We start from the raw sequence: 24,391 nt of genomic DNA, 5'->3' as shown, positions 1-24,391 counted from the left end.
CATAGAGGGGAGGAGTGAGCCAGCCCCGAACAACCAACCGAGCACGAGGGGTTTGGTTTGAGAGGGCGGAGGAAGAGCGTTTGGGGGAGGTTCGCAAAGGTTGAGGGGCGGGGCCTATATAACCCGCCGCGGGGGCGTACCCCAAGAGATGCGCTTTTACTGAGACGAGAGATAAGTCCAAGAGATGAGTCCAAGAGAGGAGCAAAGCAAAGAGCTGGGTCGTCAAGAGATGCGCTTTTACTGAGACGAGGAGATGAGTCTGAAAAGAGAGGTCCATGACAAGAGCTGAGTTGGTCGTCAGGGGTGGTCAGTGGTTGCGTTGAGTGGTTGCGTTGGAGAAAGAGTGGTTGGACAAAGAAAGAGAGAGGAGAGAACCCGTCACGCCAGACCCCCCACCAGCGCGTCGGCTCCGACCGTGATCCGACCCGTGATCCCGCGCACACGACAGGATCGGTGGCATCAGCGGCCGTCGAGGTCCAGCCCGATGTCCCGTGCGGGATCAAGCTCCAGCCAGCTCCGTGCCGTCCTCCCCCTCCAGCCACACACCTCCTTCCAGCCAATCCACTCTGCAATTCCCCGTGTGAGTCGTCTTTGTTTGTTCTGTCCTGGGTAGGTAATTAAGCTTGTATAAGGAATTCACTGTGTTACCTGCGTCTCATGTCCCTGTACATAATCGTGACTGCTCCTTTTTGCTTGTGTGTGTAAATAGTAATAAATCCCGTTACTCTTCTGTACGTCTTCTTCCTCTTTACATTCGGTCGCTTTAGAGTTTTCCAGATTGAGTAGCTGTGGCGCGATACGGCCAACGTTCAGGGTGAATCGGGTTTTAGTCGGGGAATAACTGTTCGGCCGCGGTTACACCACCGCTCGGTAAAAATAACATCTAATCCGCGGACCGTAACAGTATATTCGCTCTTTTATGGAACTCTTGTGCCTCACTATCACATAGAACCAGTCGTGGGCAGATCACACCAACAACCAGGCAAGCAAAGAAGGCCACAGCCTCAGAATTATTAATGGGGCCTAACTGGTGTTGCCTGGTGTTGGCTTAGCGGTTAGGGTGCTGGCTTGGGATCCTAGGATCCTGGGTTCGAATCCCGGTCGATCGCTGAATTAACGCCAGGGCGGTTGACTCAGCCTGTCATCCTTCCGAGGTCGGCAAATTGAGCACCAGCTTGCTGGGTTGAATGATCTCGGTGTGTACCCCGATTTAGAATAGGTACACCGTATCCCTGCGCGTCGTAAGAGCGTGACCAAGGATTGGCGTCAGGAAGGACATCCGGCCATAAAAACATTGCCTTAAACGGGAACCATGATTGTCACGGGGCCCGCAAGGCTAACGCCCGCTCTCGCGGGGAAAATGGCCTTAAAACGATCATTCATTCATTCAACCCTTCCTCTGCAATCCTCAGCTTATAGTTGCGTACAAAGCTTTCATCTCGAGTGTCATGCAATATCCCCATTCGTGCCACTCTTTCCTATCTTTCCCCTTTGACACCTTGGTATCTGACACCCTCCACATCAATGAACTCTAATCAGGAAGCTGAGACTCCGGTTCTGCTTTTTGCTGATGGTCGGCAGGTTTGTGGCCTTGCGTTTTTGCTTGGCAGTTCTATTTTGGTATTGTTACTCCTGCCCTCTCGTGTCTCTGTGAAGCCCCTGCCTCTCCAGGTAGTTCTCAGTCAACGAGAATCCCTTTCCTTGCTGCTCTCTCAAAGGTAAACTCAACGTTCATCTGCATTCTTTCATACCTCCCTTTTCTCACTTTTGGAACAGTTTTCACAATTCCGTCATTTTGAACTCTTTCCAATAGCACTTTCAGTCATCTGCAGTCTGTCACCTCAGGGTGTCTTCCTTTTGCACTCATAAGCTTCACCACACATGCCGAGACCCGTTTGTTGGTGTCCCACTGTTTTCTCTTTGCCCCATTTTGTCTCTTGATCCATTGGCCCCTGTTGGTCTGCTCTTCCTTGAAACGTGACAACGATATGTCAAATAAATGAATAAAATGATACAATTACACATTCTCAAATGAAAGTGGGGAAAAAGGAAACAGCTGCACAAATCTTATCTCCAAGAAAAGTGGATCCTGCAGTGACTTGCCTCCTGTAGAGCGGAGAGGAGCCCGAGGTGCATGTCCCGTGGCAGCGCGAAACGAACAGAGTGGACGCTCCAACCCGGCACGGCCGAGGCGTGGACCAGAGCCAGCAATATGGCCTCGAGCAATGGTAAGTCATAGAAGCTCTGGGACTCGGCCTCGCGGAGCCGTTCTAGCAGGGTATCCACCAGCTTTCCTCGGAAAGGTTTCAATGCCAGCGAGCACTCCCTGCATGATGGTCACAGGATTATCTTCCGTATGAGTCAACCATCCTCCCTCAAAGTAAAACTCAACTACTAGTTCACAAAATGAGAATTACGAGGTCTTATCGTATCAAGTTGACTTGAAATCATTATTTCAAAAAATGAATCACGAAGCAATAAATTAACGTTTCAGCGAATTCCCAGGTAGTGTACTAATATACGAGAGAGAAAAAGAAAGGAGTTGGAGAGAGAGGGGGAGGGAAGGGAGAGAGAGGGGAAGGGAGTGAGGGGGAAGGGAGAGAGAGGCGGGAGGGAGAGAGAGGCGGGAGGGAGAGAGAGGTGGGAGGGAGAGAGAGGCGGGAGGGAGAGAGAGGAGGAAGGGCGAGAGAGGAGGAAGGGCGAGAGAGGAGGAAGGGCGAGAGAGGAGGAAGGGCGAGAGAGGAGGAAGGGTGAGAGAGGAGGAAGGGAGAGAGATGGGGAAGGGATAGAGATGGGGAAGGGATAGAGAAGGGAAAGGGAGAGAGAGGGGGAAGGGAGAGAGAGGGGAAAGGGAGAGAGGGGGGAGGGAGGGAGAGGGGGAAGGGAGAGAGAGGAGGAAGGGAGAGAGAGGGAGGGGAGAGAGAGGAGGAAGGGAGAGAGAGGGGGAAGGGCGAGAGAGGGGGAAGGGCGAGAGAGGGGGAAGGGAGAGAGAGGAGGAAGGGAGAGAGAGGGAGGGGAAGGGAGAGAGAGGGGGGAAGGGAGAGAAACATGGGGTGGGTAAGAGGGAAAAGGTGTGTGAGAGAGAGAGAGAGAGAGAGAGAGAGGGGGGGGGGGAGGGAGAGAGAGGAGGAGCGAACGGAGAGAGAGATGGGGAAGAAGAGAGGGGAATGTGGGGGAGAGAGAGGGGGAGGGTGGGAGAGAAAGAGGGGGAGGGTGGGAGAGAAAGAGGGGGAGGGTGGGAGAGAAAGAGGGGGAGGGTGGGAGAGAAAGAGGGGGAGGTTGGGGAAGTAAGAGGGAAAGGGTGTGGAATGGAGAGACACGTGCTGATAACAACATGCTGTGTGGAGGAGACACGTGCTGATAACATGCTGTGTGGAGGAGACACGTGCTGATAACAACATGCTGTGTGGAGGAGCACCCCATTAATTAATCTTCAAAAGGGGTGTTTAAAGTTACCCAAATACACAGCTTTTCATCCAGCACGTTTCACCATGGAGTTTCCTTAGTACATGCATGCAAAGTTTCGAGTTGTTCATTTTCATGGTTTTGGAGTAATGGAGGACACACGGACACACACACATGGAGACACACACACACGGAGACACACACACACGGAGACACACACACACGGAGACACACACACGGAGACACACACACGGAGACACACACACACACACACACACACACACACACGGAGACACACACACACACACACACACACACACACACACACACACACACACACACACACACACACACACACACACACACACACACACACACACACACACACATTATTATAGATGAGTGATCACAAACCAGAAACATACACATAGTTGGTTTGTGAGGTTTGTGGAAAAGTGTAAGTTATATTTACATATCCTTCATGCATTTAAACTGATAAATTACCGAAACTTGCATGAAAACAAGCAATAACATGCCTCTGGCACAAAGTCGTCTTTAAACAAGCAGAACAAAGCAAAACAAAAGGAACCCCCAAAGAAGGAGATTGCTAAAATCACAAGTTGCCATTTTGCTTTCATTTGCGCTTGATTCATTCATCTTGGACAATTAAAAGTTAAATCACGTGGAAGAGAAACGAACCGATGTCTTGTGCATGTGACGCTATCCAAGAGGACTCCATACAACTCAAGGACGGCGCGGTGGAGAACCGGACTCACAGACTCTTCAATACCATCTCGTACGAATCCGCACAGTAGATCAAGTAATGGACAACCATCCTTGAGGAAATACATCCACGGTTAAAAATAATAAAATATCATACTTACAATGAGGGTGTAAGAATGTGGTTCAAAGTCAAAGGAGGAGGACGATGTGAGGGGTAAGGCAAGGTGGGGTGGGGGTGAATCAACACTATTTATTGCATGGCCTTGCCCCTGCAACGGGCCCAGATGGCACAAGTGCCCATGTTCCTCGATCTGCCATATTCAGTCTGTCCTCCTTTGGCCACCTCCCCTCTACATGGAAGTCAGCAAGCGTCGCTCCCATCCCCAGGCGTCGCTCCCATCCCCAGGCGTCGCTCCCATCCCCAGGCGTCGCTCCCATCCCCAGGCGTCGCTCCCATCCCCAGGCGTCGCTCCCATCCCCAGGCGTCGCTCCCATCCCCAGGCGTCGCTCCCATCCCCAGGCGTCGCTCCCATCCCCAGGCGTCGCTCCCATCCCCAGGCGTCGCTCCCATCCCCAGGCGTCGCTGCCATCCCCAGGCGTCGCTGCCATCCCCAGGCGTCGCTGCCATCCCCAGGCGTCGCTGCCATCCCCAGGCGGCGCTGCCATCCCCAGGCGTCGCTGCCATCCCCAGGCGTCGCTGCCATCCCCAGGCGTCGCTGCCATCCCCAGGCGTCGCTGCCATCCCCAGGCGTCGCTGCCATCCCCAGGCGTCGCTGCCATCCCCAGGCGTCGCTGCCACCCCCAGGCGTCGCTGCCACCCCCAGGCGTCGCTGCCACCCCCAGGCGTCGCTGCCACCCCCAGGCGACGCTGCCACCCCCAGGCGTCGCTGCCACCCCCAGGCGACGCTGCCACCCCCAGGCGTCGCTGCCACCCCCAGGCGTCGCTGCCACCCCCAGGCGTCGCTGCCACCCCCAGGCGTCGCTGCCACCCCCAGGCGTCGCTGCCACCCCCAGGCGTCGCTGCCACCCCCAGGCGTCGCTGCCACCCCCAGGCGTCGCTGCCACCCCCAGGCGTCGCTGCCACCCCCAGGCGTCGCTGCCACCCCCAGGCGTCGCTGCCACCCCCAGGCGTCGCTGCCACCCCCAGGCGTCGCTGCCACCCCCAGGCGTCGCTGCCACCCCCAGGCGTCGCTGCCACCCCCAGGCGTCACTGCCACCCCCAGGCGTCACTGCCACCCCCAGGCGTCACTGCCACCCCCAGGCGTCACTGCCACCCCCAGGCGTCACTGCCACCCCCAGGCGTCACTGCCACCCCCAGGCGTCACTGCCACCCCCAGGCGTCACTGCCACCCCCAGGCGTCACTGCCACCCCCAGGCGTCACTGCCACCCCCAGGCGTCACTGCCACCCCCAGGCGTCACTGCCACCCCCAGGCGTCACTGCCACCCCCAGGCGTCACTGCCACCCCCAGGCGTCACTGCCACCCCCAGGCGTCACTGCCACCCCCAGGCGTCACTGCCACCCCCAGGCGTCACTGCCACCCCCAGGCGTCACTGCCACCCCCAGGCGTCACTGCCACCCCCAGGCGTCACTGCCACCCCCAGGCGTCACTGCCAACCCCAGGCGTCACTGCCAACCCCAGGCGTCACTGCCAACCCCAGGCGTCACTGCCATCCCCAGGCGTCACTGCCATCCCCAGGCGTCACTGCCATCCCCAGGCGTCACTGCCATCCCCAGGCGTCACTGCCATCCCCAGGCGTCACTGCCATCCCCAGGCGTCACTGCCATCCCCAGGCGTCACTCCCATCCCCAGGCGTCACTGCCATCCCCAGGCGTCACTGCCATCCCCAGGCGTCACTGCCATCCCCAGGCGTCACTGCCATCCCCAGGCGTCACTGCCATCCCCAGGCGTCACTGCCATCCCCAGGCGTCACTGCCATCCCCAGGCGTCACTGCCATCCCCAGGCGTCACTGCCATCCCCAGGCGTCACTGCCATCCCCAGGCGTCACTGCCATCCCCAGGCGTCACTGCCATCCCCAGGCGTCACTCCCATCCCCAGGCGTCACTCCCATCCCCAGGCGTCACTGCCATCCCCAGGCGTCACTCCCATCCCCAGGCGTCACTCCCATCCCCAGGCGTCACTCCCATCCCCAGGCGTCACTCCCATCCCCAGGCGTCACTCCCATCCCCAGGCGTCACTCCCATCCCCAGGCGTCACTCCCATCCCCAGGCGTCACTCCCATCCCCAGGCGTCACTCCCATCCCCAGGCGTCACTCCCATCCCCAGGCGTCACTGCCATCCCCAGGCGTCACTGCCATCCCCAGGCGTCACTCCCATCCCCAGGCGTCACTCCCATCCCCAAGCGTCACTCCCATCCCCAAGCGTCACTCCCATCCCCAAGCGTCACTCCCATCGCCAAGCGTCACTCCCATCCCCAAGCGTCACTCCCATCGCCAAGCGTCACTCCCATCGCCAAGCGTCACTCCCATCCCCAAGCGTCACTCCCATCCCCAAGCGTCACTCCCATCCCCAAGCGTCACTCCCATCCCCAAGCGTCACTCCCATCCCCAAGCGTCACTCCCATCCCCAGGCGTCACTCCCATCCCCAAGCGTCACTCCCATCCCCAGGCGTCACTCCCATCCCCAGGCGTCACTCCCATCCCCAGGCGTCACTCCCATCCCCAGGCGTCACTCCCATCCCCAGGCGTCACTCCCATCCCCAGGCGTCACTCCCATCCCCAGGCGTCACTCCCATCCCCAGGCGTCACTCCCATCCCCAGGCGTCACTCCCATCCCCAAGCGTCACTCCCATCCCCAAGCGTCACTCCCATCCCCAAGCGTCACTCCCATCCCCAAGCGTCACTCCCATCCCCAAGCGTCACTCCCATCCCCAAGCGTCACTCCCATCCCCAAGCGTCACTCCCATCCCCAAGCGTCACTCCCATCCCCAAGCGTCACTCCCATCCCCAAGCGTCACTCCCATCCCCAAGCATCACTCCCATCCCCAAGCATCACTCCCATCCCCAAGCATCACTCCCATCCCCAAGCATCACTCCCATCTTAAATGCCAAAACAGAACCCACCAACTGAGGGTCAGTGAGCTCGTTTCCAATTACAAGCAAGGTCATGCATTCCATTATTGATTCCAATATCAAATCTTTCGTGTTTTCAAACAACCCGATGTGCGACCATCAGCTTGGATTTCGTTCCAGTCACTCACTCCTGACATGCATCTGCTCCTCTCTGAGCAATGGTTGGAGTCCCTCAATCTTGAGGTCAGGACTGTCTACGTGGACATATCAAAGACATTCTACACAGTCTCACATCCTAAGCTTGCCAAGCTCTTTGCCAGTGGAATAGAAGGCCTTCATTCATGCTTTCCGACTTCCTCTGTTCATGTCGTCGACATGTTGCCATCTGCTGGAGATCATACAGGAGCTCCTGAAAGCAGTGATTTTGGCCCAGTCTTCATTCTCATCTATATTGATTACCTCTCCAATGCTCTGGATAACTATCTCTTCCTATTTGAAGACGACTCCACATTGTGTTGTATAGCACCCCATTCCTCTGCTAGGCAGCCAGCGGCTACATCTCTCTCTGCTGATCTGGACATGATTAGATGCTGGTCTGATAAATGGAACTTGCCCTTCAATGCTGGAAAATCTCAGTCTCATCCTATCGCTGAGGAAGGATTGTCAAACGAGCCCACCTCTCCACTTCCTTATTCAGCCACTGGGAGAGTTTCAGCCTCTTGAACTTCCAGGCCTCACCATCAGCCATGATATTTAATGGATTGATCACAAAGCAGAACTGGTCTCCAAAGCCAGTCACAGACTGGGAATCCTCCGTCGATCCAAGTGTTTCGATGGAAAAAAATAAATCAAAGCTACTCAAGGTCTACAAGGCCTTTCTCTGTTGCTCAATAAAGTACTGCCATGCACAATGAGCTGGTGTCTTGGCATCACATCTGTCTTTCCTGGATTCTCTGGAATCGAAAGTTCTCAAAGTTATTGACATCTCCGTTGATGAGGACGAAGCACAAGATCTGTTCCTCGCACATCACGGACAGGTCGGCAGGCCAGATGGACACACACTCGCCTCTGAGCAACTTAGCCTGGGTTGGAATCTCGGCCAAGCTACAAACTGTCATGCTGGTGCCTTGCAGTCACGGCGAAGCACCAACACGTGCAACATCCTTCAGATGGTCGGTCGATAAACTGAGACCCGTCTGTCAGCATTCATTGTTGGATCCCACAGTGATGGAGATGTTCAAGATCCCACAGTGTCCTTCGCGAAGAGTAGGCAAGCTTTCGCTGGCACTCAACAAATTGCAAATTCATGCCCTAACCGACGCAGGATGTTGCATCAGCGGCACAGGCGCACCCTCAGCCAATGATGCCACTCGTAGCCTTGTGTTGCACACGGAATATGAAGAAGAGGAGGAATGCAGGTTGGTGTCTCTCTGTTTTCTACCGTCTATTCTCCAACGTTGCTCCCACTGCTCTCTCATTCTTCTGAACCACCCAACCCCAACAACTCAGGATGAACATGTTCTTCCAGTTCCTCCTCCTGGTTAAACTTCAAAATTCCATTCTGACTGCACACCTCAACTCTTTTCTTCCTCACTTCTTCCATCTGTGGAACCACCTTCCAGAGGCAGTTCCGTCGCACTCCTTGCTCCAGGACTCCAACCAAGCAATGCATCACCATCTATTGTCATCCCCAATTCTGACCCATTGATCTTTATTACCCCCATTAACCTTTCATAACCCAACCACCTCAGTTGGAAATTTCAGTGTTCCCTCTGTGGAAGAAGAATTTAAGACTAAATTGCAAATTCTAATTGAACAGGAAAAATATGTATGTCAAAGGGACAGTTGGACAACGAAATTATATGAAGGAGACACTGTCTGAAATGGAGAGACAGAAAAATGTCGCTCGACCTCCAACAAGAACATCGAGCACAATGATCAAAGCCATTTGTGCCGGCAAAGGATAAACAACCTGTGGCCTAATGAGGAAGTTGTTTGAGGGAGTTTGAAAAGGAGAGACATCAATCAGGGATTGTCCTGAGTTCTGATAAAACTCCTCCTCTCACTTTGACGTCTTGCTTCATCCACCCATACCTTTGATTGTCATGGTGCGTTGCTGACGCAAGATGTCACCTCAAACATGGATAAGATGGCTCATGACCCATATCCCCCCACCATACACCTGCACATCCATCCCATTGTGACAATCCTACAAAGACTGAACTCGAGCCTGGTGTTGGCTTAGCGGTTAGGGTGCAGGCTTGGGATCCCAGGATCCTGGGTTCGAATCCCGGTCGATCACCAAATTAACACCAGGGGGGGTTGACTCAGCCTGTCATCCTTCCGAGGTCTGCAAATCGAGTACCAGTTCACTGGTAATTCCCTGTGTGTGTCGTAAGAGGCGACTAACAGGGTTGGTGGCAGGAAGGGCATCCGGCCATAAAACATTGCTTCAAAAAGGGGACCACGGTGCCTGAAAAAGGCCAACCACTGCTCTGCGGGGGAAAATGGCCTCGAAAGGTGGTTCCATAAAGACTGAACTCAAGAGCATCAATTCAGAGATTATCAGAAAGTTCTGTTGTACTGATCGTTGCATTATTGTGCTGTTTCTTTTATAACTGTGTTACTCTTGTAATTGCTGTGGGTTTGTCATGATTGCTTTGATCTCTGATAACCTCTCCAATGAAACACTCTCAACTCGACCCAGAGTGGACATTGAATAATTTCCACGTCACCTCCCTTCTGCCCTCTCTTTGACGTTTGCCCCATTGTCATTTCTACACTGTTCTTCCATGAGAGTCCTGTAAGAGAAAAAACACAATACTGTACATTTAAGTCAAGGGAAAGGGGGTTAGGGTGGGGTTGAGCCAAGTTTATTATGAAATGGTTCGGTGCTTGGGCACTTGTTCTTGGAATCCCTCGGACATGCGTGTTGAATCATCAGACTGTGATGTTATTGGTCATTGTTCACAATCCGAATCAGAGAGGGAGCACTTACTCCTCAAAGATGGCGAGCACGGTACTGATCACTGAACATGAAATTCAAACAGCAACAACATTTCACCTGTTCCAGGAGATTGAGGAGGTGCAGTATGAAGGAAGCTTCTGGAGCATCACCTTGTGCATGGACCAGGGAAGCCAACAGGTGCAGCACATCAGCGAGCACGACACCATCGGCCCGGTTAGCCGGTCGTACCAGTACAAACCTGCACAAGACCGTCAGCTCGGTTAGATGGTCGTACCAGTACAAACCTGCACTGCACTGTCGGCCTGGTTAGGCGATCGTACCAGTACATATCTGCTGCTGTGCACCGCAGGAAAAAAGCAAGGCCACAAAGCTGTGAGCCAGACGAGACTAGTCTCAATCAAAGCCAGATTAAAGTTGCAGAAGATTTTATTTACAATCAATCAATCAAACACAATCAATCACAAACACAAACACAAACACAAACACACACACACACACACACACACACACACACACACACACACACACACACACACACACACACACACACACACACACACACACACACACACACACACACAATATGAGGACGTTACAGGGTAAAATGTGGTTAAAGTGGATAATCATGTGTGGACACACATGTGTGTGTGGATGTGTGGGAGCACAGAGGGAGCTGCAGATGGAGGAAATGTTGAGTTGGATATTGGAGGCGGCGTGAAGCTGGAAGGTGTGAAAACATTTTGCTACCTCAGAGACATGCTGAATGGAGAAGGTGGATCAGACTCGGCAACGGTTGCGAGAGCGAGATGTGCATGGAAGAAGTTTCGGGAACTGAGTGGCGTGCTGATGAGGAGGGGAGTGTCGTTGAAGCTGAAGGGAAAGGTGTATGCTGCATGTGTGAGAAGTGTTATGATTTATGGGAGCGAGACATGGGTAATGAACGTAGAGCAGCAACAAAGGCTGGAAAGGGTGGAAATGCGAATGGTTCGGTGGATGTGTGGAGTATCGTTGAGAGAGAGGAAGACAAATGATGAATTGCGAAAGATGATGGGAATAGAGCCTGTGATTGATGCTGTGAAGAGGAACAGGTTGAGATGGTTTGGTCATGTGTTGAGGAAGGATGAAAGTGACTGGTTGAGAAGAGTGATGGAAATGAATGTAGAAGGAAGTAGAGGATGGGGAAGACCGAGAAAGACTTGGCTAAAGGTGGTGGAAGAAGAAATGCGGGCAAGGGGGTTAACAAGGAGAGATGCAGAAAATAGGGCAAAATGGAGAAGATTGTCATGGGGACCGCAAGGCTAACCCCCGCCGCTCTTGCAGGGAAAATGGCCTTAAAATGCCTGTTGTTGTTGTTGTTGTCGTCGTGGTGTGTGGGAGCAGCCTTGTCGTGATGGTGTTGTGGGGTGAAAACCAAAAGCCAACTCCCCAAGTGGAGTGTTTGTGGGAGACATGTGGAGCTCATAGTCACAGCGACCTCTAGTTTTGATTGATAAATGCAAGCACCTTTGTACTCGATCTCGCAAAAGGAGACATTTGCTTTGATATAATATGAAGTTTATATGTTCCAACTTGAATGTTAACGAAATAGTTTACCATTTTAAATTAATTGACGTTTGTATCCAAAGCCTCATCTCTCCCGAGCATTAAACTCTTCATTGTAAAACCACGGAGAGGACTTGAATTATTCCCACTATAATTTATGTTGACCGAATTGAATCCTCGACAATATGCTCCCTCAAACCTTTCCACATCAAGTTAAATCTCAAGGAAACCACAACATTCTCATCCTGTTATGTTCATAATTGCCTTTTTCATTTATTCACTTCAATTCAAGACTCCTGGTGGAGCTGGAAAAGACATAACATCTACTTCCGGACTTCCGTTTCCGGTCCCTGGATGGACTTCCGTTTCCGGTTCCTGGAGCAAGGAAGCGTCTTCGACCTCTGCACGGCTGCAAAAGTTATAGTATTTTTTCCATTCGTGTCTTCGTCAATTTCTACTCGCTTTTTATTGTGCATGTGTTGCAGTGTGTTTTCCAGTTGGTGTTGATTTGCAATTCTTGCAAACTTTTGTATAATTTAATCATTTTCTGTCCCACCGGGTGCGCGGCCTGGTTTCTCTCGGCTTCCCTACTCCCATAGGTGTTCTGTGAATTTAAGTTCTTTCCTTCGCTGTATTGCTTATTTCTTAGATTTTCTCTTCTCCCCCTAACTTCCCCGAACATCGACCACTTGTCTTACGTTTTAAATCTCTTCACGTCTCTTCTCGTCACGTCACGCCACGTCTCTTCAAAGCTGTCCATGCGCGCACGCTTTCGAAGTTAAGTAACTTTTCACAATTGTGTTTTTGTCGAAACTGTATCTTTCTTTCGGTGAGTGTAACTAGTGGTGTGTCTTTAATAGTATTCTTGGTGTTGGTTTTTCATACCTGTGTACAGAATCGTCGGTTAGTTTGTGTCGCGTATTCTGAGGCCTAGTGTAGTACTAGTAGGCTACCGTGTCTGACCTTGGCTTGAGGCTTTGTTTCTGTCTCAGCGGTTCTTCGATTGCGCTCGCAATTACTTTCGGTCTCTATTTTTCACGTTTCACGTTCGGTCTCTGTCTCTGTTTTCATCTCAACTCAAAATTTTTTTTTAAAAATCCCTTCTCTGTTCTTATCCGTTGTTCGTTCTTATTTGTTCGTTCGTTCTTCGACCACGTTGTTCGTGATCACATGTTCACGTCGTTAAAAAATGTTTCAACTGTCCCCTGAAGAACTGTATTCTGTCATATACTATAACACCTTTTTCTTCTTCTTCTATAAAAGGATGCTTTCGACTTGTGTTTTTTCTTTGTTTTTTTTGTATACAAGATATATAGTTATCTGCTATATAGTTAGCTCGATAACTATATATATATAGTTATCTGCTATATAGATCTGCTATATATAGTTATCTGCTATATAGATATATCGTTAGCTCGTGAAAGAGCTAACATTAATCACACAAAAAGACAAACCGACACACAAAACACAAAAAACAAGGGGAGCGGCAGACAAGATGGGGAGAGAGGGGGAAGGACACAAACACAACTTTTGAGAGCAGGGACATCGGGAGGACTTGGGGGGAGGTGGGAGAGGAATAAAACATATGAACACTGCAAGGACTCTGGGGTGAATTACCGGGGGTAGAAAAGATCAAGGTTTTCGATGGGGGAAGATAAGAGATGGTGGTGAACAGCTGTTTTAAAGACCTGGAGGGAGAAGTGGGATTGAAGGGAGTGGGGGTGCTTGTTCCAGAGGCGGGAGAAAGGGGAATGAAAGAGTGAAGGTGAGCAGAGAGCCTAGACTTTGGCAGTTTAACCATAAGAGGGTTGTAGGCAGATCTTGTGCAACCTGAAGGAATATTGGGGGGACAGAGCACAGAGAGAGCTGGGGGAGCAAGGCTGGAGAGGAGTCGGTAGAAGACAGAAAGACCACCAACCTGCCTGCGGTGAGTGAGTGAAAGGCCCTCGGAGTTGACTACATCGCAGGAGATTCCAAATCTTGACTACATCGAAAGGAGGAAAGTTGACTACATTTGTTGCCCTTGACTAAATCTTGACAACATTGACTACATCGCAGGAGACTTGCCCACCAAATCTATTCATTCCAAAAAAAAATTCCATCTCTTACAGTTACAGTGCCTCTTTCATACATTCCCTAAACTCTCCAGAACTCCACCCATCCTTCAGCGTCCTCAAACGTATTTTTGAATCGAAGGTCTCAAGAAACTCATTTTGCAAGAAATGTTCGTTTCCCATTAATCGTACATTTTTCAAAATCCAATCTCACCCCTCCCCTCCAAATCTTCCCCATCACCTCTTCCCTCCAAAACTTCCCCATCACCCCTTCCCTCAAAAAATTTCCCATCACCCCTCCCCTTTAAAACTTGCCCATCACCCCTCCCCTCCAAATCCACCCCCTTGCCCCTCCCCTCCAAATCTTCCCCATCACCCATCCCTTTCAAATCTTCCCCCTTGCCCCTCCCCTCCAAATCTTCCCCATCACCCATCCCTTTCAGATCTCCCCCCTTGCCCCTTCCCTACTAAACTCCCCCCACACCCCTCCCCTCCGAGACTCTCCCTCACTCCTCCCCTCCTAGACTCCCCGCTCACCCCTCCTCCTCAAAGCGTCCTCCCCGCTTCTTCCCCCTTCCAACTTTCACCTTAATCTCCCTCAACATTCTGCCTCACTCTTCCCCCTCCTCAAATAACACCTCACTGCGCCTCACCCAATCACCATCAAAGCTTTTGTCCGCCCCATTCTTCCCTTTCTCCAAGCTATTCTGAAATCTCTGACACACCTTCAACAGCTCTCCCTACCTCTTCCTCCTCTTCCACATCTTACCCTACCGCTCCCCACCCCCCCCCCCCCTGTTCTGTATCCGATGCTCCCCCTTCCTCTTCTTTAACAGTATGGACCTCAAACATCCGGGGCCTTCGCTCAAACTTGACTGATCTCTCCACACAGGTTGCTTCTGACAAACCAGACGTGATCTGCTTAACAGAAACTTTCCTCCTTCATGATGTCTCTGATTCCTTGGTATCTCTCCCAGGTTACTCCCTCCTCCGGTATGATAGACCTGAGCCTCGTCCTGGAGGGGGGGGGGGGGGGGGGGGGGGGTTGCTATCTTTATAAAAAACTCTCTTCCTCACTCGCCCTGCACTGCCCTCTCTCCACCACACCCCCAGGAATACCTTTGGCTACGGCTTCCCCTTCGCTCCCACCTTTTGTTCATATGTGTGTTGTACCGTCCACCAAACAGTGATGACTCCATCTACATCCCGCTGTCTGATAATATGGACCAACTTCTATCTACCCATCCCAACTCTCTATTCCTCATATTAGTCCATGGGCCAGACCAGATATCGGTACCACCCGAGGTGGCAAAAGTTCCATGGTGCCAATTTATTTGTTACACCCATATAAGTAAAATAATATGTGATAGCAATTCCAAATGGGTAGCTTTTTCATTTTTCTTGCAGGAAAGCTGTTTTTGCATTAATCGCAATACCGCAACTCCGCGCTGTTGTTACTAGTATCATCTTCCAAATCATTTTTTTAGCTGAATAGACAATGTAACATGCTTAAATATCTTAGCAAATGGATGTTTGTAATAAAGACATGTATGTTATACTATATAATACATATTCTTGTATTTATTCATGTGTGGAAACTAACTTTTTCTTCAGTTTTAGTGTCTTAGTTAAGAACAAAATATATGTTGGATGCTGGCAGTGTCCAGTTTTCATCCGTATTCCGTATACTTGGCCACTGGTGGATACTTCCTGGTAGGTGAGGCAAGAACAAGAGGCTCTGCAATAATTATGTCTATTTAGTTAAGCAGAAAATATATGACAGATATGTAAAGTGCTGATTTCCCCTCATCAGTGGTGATATACATTTGCAGCCTAGTTAGAATAAGTCCAGTCATGAATGCTTGATTTGCTTTCAGATATCAGTCCACTGGTTTCACCAGTCTAATTAAGTGTAATTAAATATAATTAAGGACTGGCAGACTACTAATTTGTGCAACATAGTAATGTGGATTGATAATTCTATGTTGCAGGTGAAAACTGACTGAACATGGCCTCTGACGGAGCAAGCAGCCTGCCACTAAAGCGGCCACGAGTGGAGTGCATCATCCACTGTTCCAATGACAATACAGACAAGCTGGTTTCACTACAAGACATTGACTCATGGAGAACATTGCTGAGGGCAGCCCAGATCAGAAAACATGCAGCAATTTTGAAACTAGCTACGAACCTTCCTGATGGACAGATTCCAACAATCCAGTACCACAGAAAATGTCGCAGTCTCTTCACCATGAAAAGACATCTTGATGGCATCCTCAAATGTGCCAGTGCCAGTGAACCTGCTCAAGACACAGGATCACAGAGAGCAGCTAGACAATGTGCAAGCACATCAAGGACTTATGAGGCAGAGTGCATTTTCTGCCAGAAAGACACCAAGTATGCTAAAGGACAGAAGACGAGAGAAATCCTCATACAATGTCGAGAACTGCGAGCTGACGCCACAATCAGGAATGTAGCCATGGAGAAAATGGACAGCAGAATCCTTGCCATAGTCAGCAGAGACCTGGTAGCTGCAGAAGGTCACTATCATAGGTCGTGCTATCGGTTCTATACCAAAAGAGAGGTTCGCAGTGGACAGGATGCAAGCCAAGATGATGATGCTGAAGCTCAGTATGGCGCTGCTGTGGATCAGGCCTACAATGAGCTGTTCCTGTTCATCAGAAGGGAGCTTTTTGGCAATCCTCAAGTGATGACAATGACTGATCTCTCTTCTAGACTGGTGGCTTCAATGAACTCTCTTGGTATTGCCCATGTAAGGGAATCAACCAAGAAACACATACGACGGAAACTGGAAAGCGAGTTTGCAGACTCCCTGCACATCTTCTCTGAGGGAAAAGGGAAACTCCTCCTGTTTCCAGACAACCTGTCCATATACGAACTTGCCAAACAATACCAATCGCTACAAGCAGAGCTGCATACTCAGAAAGGCCTCCATGCTGAAGATGTGGTCTCCAAAGCAGCCCTGAAAATGAGAGCCGACATCAAGAACCAAGATGCCCCTCAAGCCTGGCCACCGGAAGTCAAACCAGAAGCAGAGGACACTACCATTCCAGAGTCGGTCATGGTCTTCCTGTGCTATCTACTTACAGGTTCCAATGACCCTGATCATGCATCTCAAAGAGTCCAGCGGCTTCTGTGTTCACTCGGCTATGACATGGTATATGCTGTAACACGTGGACTGATAAAGCCCCCGAAGCACATCGTTCTGCCATTCGCTATCAAGTCACTGACCGGGAATGTAGAGTTGATACACATCCTCAACCGACTCGGCCATAGTGTGTCCTATTCTCAGATGGAAGAGATCGACACTGCTCTGTGTCTCCAAAAGCTCTCGCTATCAGGGAGTGATGTTGCCCTCCCAGGTAACATCCATCCTGGCATATTCACAACCTTAGCCTGGGATAATATCGACCGTCTGGAAGAGACCACCAGTGGAGAAGGAACATCTCACAGAGTGAATGGGATTGCCGTACAAGCAAAGCCAATCACCCCAGTGTCCACCAGAACCATGCTGACTGTAGGAAAAACAAAGCAGAGAAGTATTGATGCACCACCACCAATGCTACCAGCATACAACGCTGGACAACGAGTGGGACCACCACAGAGCAAAAGTGCAGATGCTGACACTGCAGCTGAGACTCAGCTCGCCAAAGAGAAGAATCTTGTCTGGGTCATGGCACGCATGTCGCAACAAGAAGAGCAATCAATCAGCAGCTGGACAGGCTTCAACATCCGGACTCGAGATGACGTGACAGTCATTCCAGACAATGTAGGCTACCTGCCTACCATTAATGCTCCAGCGACACAAATGTCGACTGTCAATGAAGTGCTAAACCAGTCACTGAACATCATGCACTCCTTGGACCTGACAAAGATTGTCTGTGTCTTTGACCAGGCACTGTATGCAAAGGCTGTGGAGATTATATGGAAACACCCTGACAAGTTCCAAAACACCATCATCACCAGGCTCGGAGTATTCCACACCATCTGCACACTGATGGGAATAATAGGGAAGCGATTTCAAGATGCTGGATTGCGAGATCTCTGCATCGAGTCTGGTGTGATCGCAGAAGGTTCCATTAATGGTGTCATGGATGGCCGCAAGTACAACAGGGCAGTCCACCTACACAAGAATGTCTATGAGGCACTCACTCGACTGGCCTGGAAGGGTTTCCTCTCGTGGCTGGAAGCCACTCACGCCAACGATGTGGTCCACATGGATGAGACACTGAGGATCATTGACAGCCTCTGCAAAGATATCTCACAGGCATCCCTGAAGCAGGTCCTCGGTGACCGCTCATGCGCACGCATCATGGAACTGTTTGGAATATACCTCGAGTTCCTCAGAGGTGGAAACGGCAGCCTCTCAGCATTCTGGATGTCGTATCTGGACATTGTCGAGATCAGCTCGCCATCCACTGGATGCGTTCACCACCAGCACCAGATGTGGTCTTGGAACTCTTAGCTTGCAAGTGTGTGCGTTCCTGCAAATTGCCAAAATGCACATGCCTGACCAATGGACTGTCATGCACAGACATGTGCAAGCTACAAACCTGCAGTAACCAGAAACAACAGGAAGATGAAGAATCCTTCGAACTCGGAGACTCCGATGAAGACGAGCAGTTCGATGACTGACTATGATATCGCTAGTTTGGTACATTGACATACTCAGTATTATTCTGAAGAGCACAGGACGTGCTTTCCCTGGAAACACCCTCAGAATACATGTAGACATGTAGACATTTTGATAATGTGTTGTGTCATTTCATCTTTATGTGAAGCACTACCTGACCATACCGGGTACATAGCCTACAGTCTGTTAGTTCTGTTAGTATGTGATTTCCAACCATTTTGTATAACATTTGAGTACTAGTACTGTTTATAGCTATTGTGGCATACATGTACTTGAGATGGGCTCAGCAGATGAGCTCAGTACAGCCTCTGGACTTTCTTTCCCTTGATTCAGAAAACCGTTTGATTAATATGTGTTGTGACCTTTTCATGTTGTGACATGTTTATGTGACAATTTCCATAACAATCACGTACGTGTATTATAGTAGCTGTTGTATTCCAAAATTACACTATGTGAAGATTGTATGTTTAAAATAAGACATAAAGCGATAATTTTTGGATCTACGTTGTCTCAGTACTTTCTGATTAATATGCCCAATTAGTCCATGGGCCCGTACCCAAAATTTCACACATGGACTAAATCAATCCGAACCGTCGAACGCCTTTTCACAGGGTGCGGGTATAAAATAGCTGATAACTACCACTAAGCTACCAGTCCAGAATTGCTATCACATCAGCATGTATCCCACATACATGCACCTTTCCAAAAATCATTACTAGAACTTGCCACCTCGGGTGGTACCAATTAGTGAAATTTCGGGTCCGGGCCCATGGACTATATGTGGTGATTTCAATTGTCACCATGCCAGTTGGCTGGGTGTGGGTACCTCTCTCACCAGCCATGGCTCTTCAGCAAAGGACTTCTGTGACTCACTGGGACTGACACAATCTGTCAATTTCCCGACCCGGATCTCAGTCAACGGAGCATCTTCTCTTCTGGACTTGGTTATGACTAACTTCCCTGAAAATGTCTGCTGCTCTTCTTCTGCTCCAATCGGCTCATCTGATCATGTGCTTGTTAAAGTGGACATCTCTCTGACCATTCTCAGAGAGCCTCCTCAGCATCGACGAGTCTGGCATTTCAATCAGGCCAACTGGCACGGTCTTCAAGCAGCCATCAATCATCTGGACTGGTCTCCCATCTCTACCGCCTCCGACATCAACTCATCCTGGGAATTCTTCCAAAGTAAATTGCTCTCTCTCATGCACAGATTTATCCCATCTCGTCTTCAGTTGTCATACCCTTCCTCCCGTCCATGGTACACGGAATCTTGTGGTGAGGCTATTGCCCAGAAACAACTTGCTTTCATCTCCTGGAAAGCAAATCCAACGGAAGGAAATCTCATTTCCTTTCACAAAGCCCGAAACAAGTGTGTGTCCACCCTCAGGAGAGCCAGGAAACAATATCTCTCCGTTCTCAGGACAGAACTCTCTTATCTGTCTCCCTCTTCCAAATCCTGGTGGCATCTGGTCAAATCTGTTTCTGGTGTTTGTTCCCCCTCCATCCCCTCCCTCACCTCAAACGGCCACATGGCTGACTCCGCACGTGAAAAAGCTGAATGCCTCAACTCTGTGTTTGCCTCTAAATCTTGTGTCCCAAAACCATCCCTCTCTGTACCCACCATACCCAGTCATACCCAGCTGCTCCTGGACTCTGTGTCCTTTCATCCTGACAAGGTGGAAAAGTTTCTGTCAACCCTCGACTCTGATTCTGCAACTGGACCTGATGGCATCAGCCCACGGGTCCTAAAATCCTGTTCTTCCGCTCTTTCACTCCCTCTCCCTGTTCTCTTCACCCTCTCTTATGCTCAAGGTCATCTGCCATCTGCTTGGAAATCTGCCAACATCACCGCTTTGCACAAAAAAGGTGCAAAAACAGATCCCAGCAACTACAGACCAATCAGCCTTCTCCCAATTATCAGCAAAATCATGGAATCCATCATTGCTTCAGATATGAAATCTTTCCTCTTCTCCAATGGCTTGATCTCTGATCATCAATTTGGTTTCAGACCTGGTCACTCTACTCTGGACATGCTGCTTCTGCTTTCTCAACAATGGATGGAGGTCCTCAATGCCAAACAGGAAATTAGAGCTGTCTCCCTCGACATATCACGTGCCTTCAACAAGGTCTGGCACCCCGCTCTGCTCACCAAACTCTCCTCTTTTGGTATCCATGAAAATCTCCACGCATGGTTGGCGGACTTCCTCTCTAGTCGTAGTCAACGTGTGGCCCTGAATGGGTTTCTCTCATCTCCTCTTCCTGTTCAGGCTGGACTTCCCCAAGGCAGTGTTCTGGGCCCTGTGCTTTTTCTGGTCTTCATCAATGATCTCTCTGACTCTCTTGAAAATCCTCTCTATCTCTTTGCTGATGACTCTACTCTCTGTCGCTCCATTCTTCATCCTTCAGATCGGCAGTCTGCAGCCTCCTCACTCTCTGCAGACCTGGACAAAATCACAGACTGGGCAAACAAGTGGAACATGTCTTTCAATCCTGACAAATCTCACACTCTGACGATGTCTCTCCGAAAAGACCGACTGGACAACCCTCCCATCCACTTTCTGAATAATCCTCTCCAAGAAGTTCTGTCACTCAAGCTTTTGGGTCTCACTATCTGCCACGATCTTTCCTGGGAAAACCACATTTCAAATCTGGCCTCCAAAGCCAGTCGCCAACTGGGCATCCTCCGTCGTGCGAAGTCCTTCCTTGGCACACCTGAGCTCCTCACCACATACAAGGCTTTCATCCGCAGCTCAATGGAATACTGCTCTCCCCTCTGGGCTGGTGCTCCTGCCTCACACCTAGCTTGTCTTCACGCTGTTGAAACCAAAGCATTCAGAATCATTGGGATCTCCCACGATGAAGCTAACCCCAAGGGCCTCTCACTCACTCACCGCAGGCAGGTTGGTGCTCTTTCCGTCTTCTACCGACTCCTCTCTGGCCTTGCCCCCCCCCCCCCCAGCTCTCTCTGGGCTCTGTCCCACAAATATTCCTACAGGTCGCACAAGATCTGCCTGCAACCCTCTTATGGTTAAACTGCCAAAATCAAGACTCTCTGCTCACCTTCACTCCTCTTTTCTCCCGCCTCTGGAACAAACTCCCTCACTCTCTTCAATCCCACTCCTCCCTCCAGGTCTTTAAAACAGCTGTTCACCACCATCTCTTATCTTCCCCCATCCAAAACCTTGATCTTTTCTATCCCCGTTAATTTCACCCCAATTCCACTTTTTTGAAATACCAACTTCTGTCCTGGAAGTCCTTGGTGTCCTTGTGTTTTATACTTCTACCACCTCCCCCCCCCACCCCCCCTTCCCACGCCTCCTCCCCCCAAGCCCTCTCCCTCCCACACATCTCCCTGCTCTTAAATGTTGTGTGCTCTCAAGTGTTTGTGTGCTTCCCCTTCTCTTGTCTTCCGCTCCCTCTTTTTATATATTTTTTATTTGTCTGGTTGATTTGTTTGTGAAGTAAATGTCAGCTCTTTCACGAGCCTCGATTCAGTATTCAAAAAAAACAAAAAAACAAAAAAAACATAAGGAACATGGACGTGAGTGTGTATGTACTTTTACATGAAGAAGTATCATTTACATGAAGTATCAGAAGTAAAAGTACATGAAGTACTTTTACATGAAACCAATTTACCAATTTGAAAACAAAAATTAACCACTGAGGTGAGTTTAAAAGAATGAGCATTCCCTTTAAAGCAACCGTACATCAAGAGGCAACCGTACATTGGGGAATGTGAAAGGTACAGGCCCGTTTAGATGTCGTACAGTACAGTGTATTATTGAGGTTTTAGAAGCACCCTCCTTGTTGTAATGGTACAATCCACACTTTGAATTGGGAAACAGGTTACGTGAAACACACCCTGACTTCACGAACGTAAGAATAGCTCTCAAAGTTGAGCGTCAAAAAGTTATACATAATCGTGAAAGTCAAAAAACAAATAAATCAAATGAAAGGTAAGACAATGGTGAACAGCGAGGTTTTCCATTATCAAGCTGCTTGTAGAGCACTTGCTGAGTAGCTTAAGCACTCAAGCAAGCACTCCAAATAAATTGTTGAGGTACCTGGAGTGTCCAACTATGTCCGAATTGGACAACTGAACACTTTTTTTTACAGTCGTAACCTGCTGATACGGTCAATTCCGGAGTTAAAATTTTGAAATTTGATTCAGGAGAATTGCTTATCGAGCTTTTTGCATGATCGATGCAAACAGTGTGTGGAAATGAAATCAATGCATGAACACTGGCGTTTATAAGCATTGCCATGTATGCAGGAATACAGCGATTCATCGGTATGAAGATCAGTTAAATTACAATTCATAGATATGAAGGTTTGACAGAAACCCGACTGACGTGAGGCATATTTGAGCTGGGCGGACAAATGGGCAGAATTAAGACCCCAAGCTGAATGCAGGCTCACCAAACATAAGCCTGTCTAGTTTTCGTGTAAATTTTAGCGTAAATGATCTTCAAAAGGCATTTAAACACATCCAAACACCCAGTTTTTATTCAGTCACGCACTCCCCTGGAGGTTGAGAAGTATGCATGCAAAGTATGGGGCCGCTAGGTTTCATGGTTTTGGAGTTATGGAGGAGACGCGTGCGCACGCACGCACACACACACACACACACACACACACACACACACACACACACACACACACACACACACACACACACACACAATTATTATTATTCTTGGCGAAAATGCCAGGGGGCATAGAAAAGGCCCCTTTATATGGTATGTGCCATGTGACAAAGTATAAAAAAGAATGGACATTCCATAGTTTGTAGAAAATGCCAAAGAATAGAAAATATGGGACACTCAAAAAATCTCGTGTGCATGCTGGACTACCCTCGTGTTTTTAGGAGGAACCAAGTAATGCTCGAGAAAAGTTCATATAAAGGGGTGCCTTACATATATCGGTTAAATAGATTTACTTATTCATGCAGCTGTATGAATCAAATTGGCGCCCCTTCAAAAGCGCCGAATCAAAAGACCTAGAGGACCCAAAAATAAACGGTAGACCACAAAGACACAAAAGACCCCAAAGACCCAAAATACCTCAAAGACCCTTAAAGACTCAGAGGACCCAAAAGATCCAAAGGACCCCTAAGCCTCAAAAGACCCCAAAGACCCAAAATATCCCGAAGACCCCAAAAGGCCCAAAAGTCCCTGAAGACCCAAAACACCCCGAATACCCAAAAGACCCCAAAGCCCTTTAAAGACCCCAATGTCAATGAAGACCCAAAATACCCAAAAGACCCTAAAGTCCCAAAATACCCCAAAGACCCAAAATATCCTGAGGACCCTTAAAGACCCAAAATACAATGATGACCCAAAATAACCCAAAAGTCCCAGAAGGCCCAAAAAAGTCTGTGAAGACTTGCAAGACCCAGAAGACCCTTTATACCCATTAAACCCCAAGATCCTGAAGACCCCCAAGACCCTGAAGACCACTTCTACCTTTAAGAGCCTTTCAATACTTTAGACACCTTTAGATCCCTTCACCCTTCCAACCTTTTATACCCTTGAAGCCTTTACACCCCTTCAGTCCCTTTCGACCCCTTATACCATAACACCATTTGATAACTTACAGTTACACCCTTCAGACCGATTAAACAGCTTGGACCCTTGACAATAAGGATCTTTACACCACTTGGACCTTTTTTCATTACAGATAAATTACAAATAAATAACATCACCAATATTACAAATGAATTTGTAGGAAATAAATGTTTGCATTATGATTGGTGGAAATAATGACAATACAGCAACTCAAATTCAGTCAGGTCATTATCCTCAGTTTAAACAAGCCTGTGCCTCTGCAAATTTTATATTTAATTTCAAAGCAAAATCTATGGCACTTAAGTGGAATTTGTTTCGAAAGCCATTAATTAGACGTGTCGGCCAATATACATTTCATGTTTCAGCCAGTTTCAATGTATAGCCTTTGAGATATGAGCGCCAACACATATTGGGCAGACGGATGGATGTGAATTCGAGGGTTTTCTTA

At 49.4% G+C, this 24,391-nt stretch overlaps 1 protein-coding gene across 1 annotated transcript in view; it reads right to left on the bottom strand.

The window, feature by feature from the left end:
* Positions 1 to 24,391, bottom strand: part of RTTN (rotatin) — a 362,213-nt gene that overhangs the window by 132,613 nt on the left and 205,209 nt on the right. Inside the window, exons 27-29 of the mRNA XM_078776353.1 lie at positions 10,226 to 10,367; positions 4,105 to 4,241; positions 2,104 to 2,326 (exon numbers count right to left, since the gene is read on the bottom strand). Coding sequence (XP_078632479.1) covers positions 2,104 to 2,326; positions 4,105 to 4,241; positions 10,226 to 10,367 — 502 coding nt within the window. The remainder of the gene's footprint in view (positions 1 to 2,103; positions 2,327 to 4,104; positions 4,242 to 10,225; positions 10,368 to 24,391) is intronic.

The sequence above is a fragment of the Myxine glutinosa genome, chromosome 1 (genome assembly GCF_964187855.1).
Source record: "Myxine glutinosa chromosome 1, kmMyxGlut1.1, whole genome shotgun sequence".
Lineage (NCBI taxonomy): Eukaryota > Metazoa > Chordata > Myxini > Myxiniformes > Myxinidae > Myxine > Myxine glutinosa.
This window is presented reverse-complemented; position numbering and strand designations above follow the sequence as displayed.